This window comes from Callorhinus ursinus, unplaced genomic scaffold, assembly GCF_003265705.2.
Source record: "Callorhinus ursinus isolate GAN/ISIS: 27379988/994484 unplaced genomic scaffold, GSC_fseal_2.0 scaffold116, whole genome shotgun sequence".
Taxonomy (NCBI): domain Eukaryota; kingdom Metazoa; phylum Chordata; class Mammalia; order Carnivora; family Otariidae; genus Callorhinus; species Callorhinus ursinus.
This window is the reverse complement of record NW_027397178.1, coordinates 1,047,155-1,053,899: the sequence shown is the minus strand read 5'-3', so window position 1 is coordinate 1,053,899 and position 6,745 is coordinate 1,047,155. Positions and strand designations below refer to the sequence as shown.

The window sequence follows — 6,745 nt, the reverse complement described above, 5'->3', positions numbered from 1 at the left end:
GGAAATTCTGTTAGCTCTAATTTCAGAATATATCTGGAGTCTGACTACTTCTCACTTCCAGTATACATTTGTGGAATAGGCCATCATCACAGCTGGCCTGAGTTAGTGAACTTGCTGCTTATCTGGCCTCCTAGCTTCCATCCTTGTCTCTTCCAACAGGAGCAGGTAGAGCCGTTCTAATGCCCGTCCTCTACTCAAAACTCACACTCACCACTTCACTCAGAAGAGAAGGCGTGTACTGGTAGTGTCTTACAAGGCCCTTTAGGATTTATGCACCACCCACAATTGCTTATCATCCCAGCCACTTTCCACCTTATTCCACTTTAGTCACAGGGGTTGTTTGAACATTGTCAGGCAGGAGCCACCTAAGTGCCTCCGCACTGGCTGTTCTCTCTGTGTTTTGCTTTCCCCAGATGTACACATGGATGCTCCCATATCCTCCTTAAGGTCTTTGGTCAAAAGTCACCTTCTCAATGAGGCCTATTCTTAACATCCTCTTTAAAATGAAAACTCTGGCATTCCCACTATCTCTGACCCAGCTTGATTTTTTCCTTAGACTTATTGTAAATTACCATTTTGTTTGTGTTTATGTGTCTGCATTTTCTGTGAGAATGTAAGTACCGTGAGGGAGACAATTGTCAATTTCATTCACCAATGCATCAGGGAATGTATACTACATGTATAGCTTGTTTTGTTTTTTTTTAAAAAACAAAACACCATGAACTTTTCTTAATATATTGAAATATGTATTGAAAATATTATTTTTCTTGTTATTATATTCTATCACACTGATCTTTAATTCATTTTATGTATTGTGGCAAAATGAAATTGTTATATTTTTGATATATTAATCCAACTCTATAATAGACATCTTTTATCATAGAAATACTAGGTGAAGGTCTATCAGCATTTTTCAGGGAGCCTGATTTATATTACCCAAGTGTCTGTCCAAAAATTGTATTGATTTATATTCTTCTTAACAGTTTAAGAATATGGATTCTGGTGCCCACACACCTGGGTTAGAACATCAACTCTGCTACTGACAGTGTGTGTGTCCAAACACATTATTAGCCTCAGTATCCTCATTTATAAACCGGTAATGATGGTGTTTCTGTCATTAGAGTGTTGTGAAGATTAATTGAAAGAATCAACTTGACATAATGCTGGCATAGAGGAAGTCCTCAATAGGTGTCAGGTGTTATTTAAATTTGTATTGCTACTTTTATTATGAAATTATCCATTTTCATTAGACCTGACCATGAGTTTGATGTATTTATTCCAAATCTGATATGTGCCTTGTTAAGTTTTGTTTATTGAGGTCAACTTTTTAATGTTTATTGGTCTATTAGTCCTCTTTCTTTTAAAAAATAATTTTCTTAAATTCTTTCCTCTTCTTTCTCTTCAGGTTTCCCTCACTTGCTGATTTATAAATAGTTTTTCTGTGTTAAGGATATTAGGGCTTCATCATCAGGGCTAAAATAACCACACTGGAACTTTGTGTGGATTAGGAAAAAAGTACTTCAAAGGGGCAAACCCATGCCTGGTTAGGACATATTGTTTGTTTAATGGGTGGGGGCACAGGCTGGATTTCAGCCCCCACAGACCCTTTGGCCAGTAGGCCTTGAGCACTTAAAGTCTACACAAGTCTATGTAGTGACTTTGTGGGTCACAGGATTGGAAATAGAGTTTACAAGTTTGTAGTTGGATTTATATTTTATTGTGATGCTTCCTAAAATACAAAGTAGTTAAAAATGTTTACATATTTTTGTATATTGTTATTTTGCTTTCTGAATTTTTCTATTACTGCTTTATATTTAGGGTATCAGTCAGAGTTTTCAGGAAATATCAGTCAGGAAAGGGACAGAGAGAGACAGAGACATAGAAAGAAAGAGAGAGATTTATTACAAGGAATGGCTCATGTGTTTTTCAGAGCCCACAAGTCCAAACTCTACTGTGTGGACTGGAAGGCTGGAGTCCCAGGAGAGCTGATGGTACAGATGAAATCCAAAGACAGTCTACTGGAGAGTTCTTTCTTGCTTGGGAAGGCTGGTCGTTTTGTTCATTTCAGGTCTTCAGCTGACTGGGGATAAGGCCCACCCACCTTATGGAGGAAAATCTGTTTTACTCAGAGTTCACCAGTTTCAATGTTAATTTCATCCAAAAACACTCCCCCAAACTGACACATAAAATTAGTCACCATGTTTAGGAAATCTTCCCTACTGCCATTCAGACATTCACTTGTTTTAGTTGTCATAAGCTTCTCCATTATTCTTTGCTTGACACAGTTTATTTGTACCTAAGTAATGACTACATATCAAAAACAAATGACATTGATGCACAAAGTTTACTTTTAAAGTTTTTCTTTATCATTTTTTATTTATGTGCTTTAAGTAGAGAAACAAACTTAGAAAGTGAAATACAACTATCTGAAGCCAAGATAGAAGATGATACTTTTTACTATTCAGATACTTAATTGGCAGTGAAATGTCTTATAAATGGGGTTGTACTTATATACCTAATATGGAATTGATGTCATGTGAATAACTGTAAATGTGATTATCATTCATCAGAACATTCAAGATATTTGTAATCAACATGCAAACTTTAGCAAAAGAGCCTAAATTAACTTCAAGGGATTTGGGGAGGTAAGTCAATAACAATTATAAATAATGTGCAAAGTAACTCGGACATCTGGAGATTTCATTATTCATGACCAAACGAATTTGGAGAAAGCAAATATTTTGGCACATACCAATCGGATGCTCCAAAGTATTGTCAAAGCTACATAAAATAATGTGCAAGGTTGGCAGATTTTCATTACATTTTAAAATGTAACTTGTTAATTTTATTATCTAAAGAAAAGCACATTTTAGAGTGTATTAACTGGATAAGGATACATATTATCCTGCTTAACCTATTAAAATAATTGCACCTGTGTTCATAGAATCTGACATCTTTAAAATCTTTTTTCCTTTGTCACTTGAGGAAATGAACATGACTTATTAGCACAAATTTCCACTTGAAGATAGTTTATTCCCCAAGCTCCATTCTGGTAATTGGCCATCAATGTCCCATCTTTAAGGGATTCTTAATTTGATGGGAGAGAGGATATAGATATTTATATCTAAAGTCCAAAGAAGACTCAAATCTGATGTTCTCTAGCTTCTTAAAGTGATACTTTTCTGGAATTATTTTCCAGGAGGAGGAGGAAGAGAAACAGATTATTAAATCATCTCTAGAATAAAAAATATGTATGTTTTCAAAAGTTCTGTTCAAGCATGGTAGATTTGAAATACAAGTTGAGGGATGCACAGCGCCAGCAGTGAGCATCTAACTCCAGGTTAGTAAACACCCTTTGATAGACATTTAGTGAATGTGTGTCTGAACATACAAGTCAACCAGAGACTAATTCATTCCATTATTTTTTACATTAAAATTGTTGGAGGAAATAATATTAACTTGTCAGTTAAAATCAAATTTTGTCATTGTTGTATTTGTTTCCTAAGTAGCATTTGTAGGTATACAAATTCAACTTCATTTGTTTCTGATTATAAATTTAACATTTAATAACCTCTAAAATGCCTTTGTAAATGATAAAATGTTCTCTGAAATCAGAGCCCTATTTAAGTTCATTTATTCCATTTCTTTAGACATCCATTTTTAAAAGAGCTTGATTGACATATAATTTACATACCATAAAGTTCATTCATTTCCAGTATACAATTCAATGGCTTTTAGTTCATTTATAGAATTGTGCATCACCAATATCTAATTTTAGAGCATCCTTAATTCAATAGCAAGCAAAACATGTCTTTGTTTTTGTTTCCTGAGTTTTCCATTTGTTTCGACTTTCCACTCACTTAATCTCTAGAACACTAAATGAAACTCAGTTATATTTTAGCTTTACACGTGAAAATTTTCATGGCCACAGAGCAAAAGTATACCAATAAAAGAATAGCCATTATGGTCAGTAATACGTATGCTAGCTGGTGTCAGTGTCATCTAAATAAACTTGTGAAGAGATCCTGAATTGTGATTATTTCCATCATGTCCACAGCCGTGTTTAACTTCAGATATATAATCCCATTCTAAAGAGGGGTAACACCTATTCCTAAAAGGTACTGCAATTAAATCTTTTAATATAATCCATTTAGAAAACTTCAAGAGGAACAAAAGAATCTGAGTCCCTGTTACCCTTACAAAAATCTGGTTGAGACTGGTGCTATTCGAGTGGACTAAAACAGATATAATAACCATGAGTTCCTGTAGATTTTTAAATTCTATCACTGTATCATGTTCACATCATTAGCATATTTCAGATGTGGAATATGTAACTTTAGCTCCCTGTAAGAAGCCTTACCAAACTATTATTTCATGTTATATTCTTCAATTTTGTAAAGGACCAACATATTAAAAGTTAATACAAAGGACAGTTCTGTATCTTTCGTGAAATTACTCATGAAGAATTCTGTTCAATATCTTTATAAAAATGTTTATACAATATCTTCCTCTTAGTGAAAAGACTGGGGTACCACCTCATTTCTCATGATAAACTGATAGTGAGACCTATCCATCCCATTCCAGTTCTTCTGGAAGTTCAGAACTATGTTCTTAATCAAATACTGAACTTATCAGTACTCACGAACACTGTGAAAGCTACCCCTCCCCCCCAATTATTGCAGCATAGGTTTTATGCTCTGGTCCTTGTTTAAAGGTCTTGAAAAATATTTCTTTCATTGAAGCCATTCTAAAATCCTGTCATAAGTAGTCAGTTTATACACAATAAATCTACAAAGGAATTGGATCCTTGGTTTTTTAATCCCAAACCCAACTGATTAAGAGAGATGACAAGAGCAGTAATAAAATGTGGATTTGGGGGAACTGTATGAGCCTTAGGTTAATTGATTTATTTCCCTTTATACTGATTGCTTTTTTAACTGAGTTAAGTGAGAATGGGAAACTGCTGGTGTTACATAATCATGGTCTGAATGAGTTGAGCGTGTGAATGAGCAAATGAATATGGAAAGAAGAGATAGTTCCACTACAACCAGAAGTCCTGGAAGGTGTCTTGAGTGTCAAGATTTCAAAGCAAGCATTGTGATGTGTAACTCCATAAATATGCTTAAAAATCATTGTATTTTACACTTAAAATTGGTGAATTTTGGTAGGTAGGTACATTTTATCTTAATAAACTGGATTTTTTAAAAAATTAAAAAAGGAAGATTCTAAGCAACCTTAACGTGGGGGAAAAACAAACTATTATTGGGCTTGTCTTTAATCGTCCTCGTATTATATTTTATATTTTGTCTTACAAATTAAATTATATTCAGATAAAATTTAGGTGATCATTTTTATGTGCCTGGTAGGCCCTTTCATGTCCACCTCTTTTCTTTATATAGATTCAGAACATGATCTGAAACTTGAGATAATGGAGCTGCAAAATTATTCCTTGGTGTCAGAATTTGTGTTGTATGGACTCTGTACTTCACAACATCTCCGACATTTTTTCTTTATATTTTTCTCTGGGATCTATGTGGCCACTGTGCTGGGTAACTTCATCATTGTGGTCACTGTAATATCTGACCCCCACTTGCACTCCTCTCCTATGTACTTCCTGCTGGGAAATCTATCTTTCTTAGACATATGGCTAGCCTCGTGTGCCACCCCCAAGATGATCAGGGACTTTCTTAGTGATCGAAAGCTCATTTCCTTTGGAGGATGTATGGCTCAGATCTTCTTCCTGCACTTTATTGGTGTGGCTGAGATGGTACTTCTGGTTTCCATGGCCTATGACAGATATGTGGCTATATGCAAACCTTTGCATTACATGACCATGATGAGCTGGCAGACTTGCATGGGGCTGGTGTTTGTTTCATGGGTCACTGGATTTGTGCACTCCATCAGTCAAGTAGCCTTTACTGTGAATTTACCTTACTGTGGCCCCAATGAGGTGGACAGCTTCTTCTGTGACCTTCCTCTCGTGATCAAGCTTGCCTGCATGGACACCTATGGCTTAGGTATACTTATGATCTCAGACAGTGGGTTGCTCTCCTTGAGCTGTTTTCTACTCCTCTTGGTCTCTTACACTGTTATCCTCATCACTGTCCAACAGCGTGCTGCTGGTGGGGTATCCAAAGCACTCTCTACTTGCTCTGCACACATCACGGTAGTCACGCTCTTCTTTGGGCCCTGCATTTTCATTTACATGTGGCCTTTCAGTCAATTCTCTGTGGACAAGCTCCTGTCTGTGTTTTATACTATTTTTACTCCACTCTTGAACCCCCTTATCTACACATTGAGAAATAAAGAGATGAAAACAGCTATGAAGAAACTGTGTAACCAGCATGTGACTTCTCACTGAATTCCAGCTTTCCATAGACCTACATGTTCTTACTCATTCAGGGGATATCATTTCTTTAGTAGGATTCTGCTCAAAGATTTCATTCTGATGCTTTATTGATATAATTTGCATTGTGTTATATTACAGAGAAATAGTTACAGCAAAAATCATGTGTATAGTTTTATTCTATATAATTTTATACTTTAAAATTTTATCATATAACTTTTTAGTATCACTACCTTATAATGTAAGATTTATGTTACAATAATTATTATAATTTTAAAAAATTTAAAAAAATAAAATAAATAAATAGTTTTTAAATCAAATTATTTTGTGTAAAGAATCTTTTAATGTAATTTCTAAATGCTAAATTCTCAAAGGGGAGCCCCCAAATTTAAGGATTTC

General features: G+C 35.0%; 1 protein-coding gene across 1 annotated transcript; it reads left to right on the top strand.

Annotated features, from left to right (window-relative positions):
* Positions 1 to 5,401: 5,401 nt before the first annotated feature.
* On the top strand, positions 5,402 to 6,361 carry LOC112832884 (olfactory receptor 4K14). The gene has a single exon (XM_025883731.2). It carries the CDS (start codon positions 5,429 to 5,431, stop codon positions 6,359 to 6,361), a length of 933 nt encoding a protein of 310 aa, XP_025739516.1. The 5' UTR covers positions 5,402 to 5,428.
* The last annotated feature ends 384 nt before the right edge of the window (positions 6,362 to 6,745 follow it).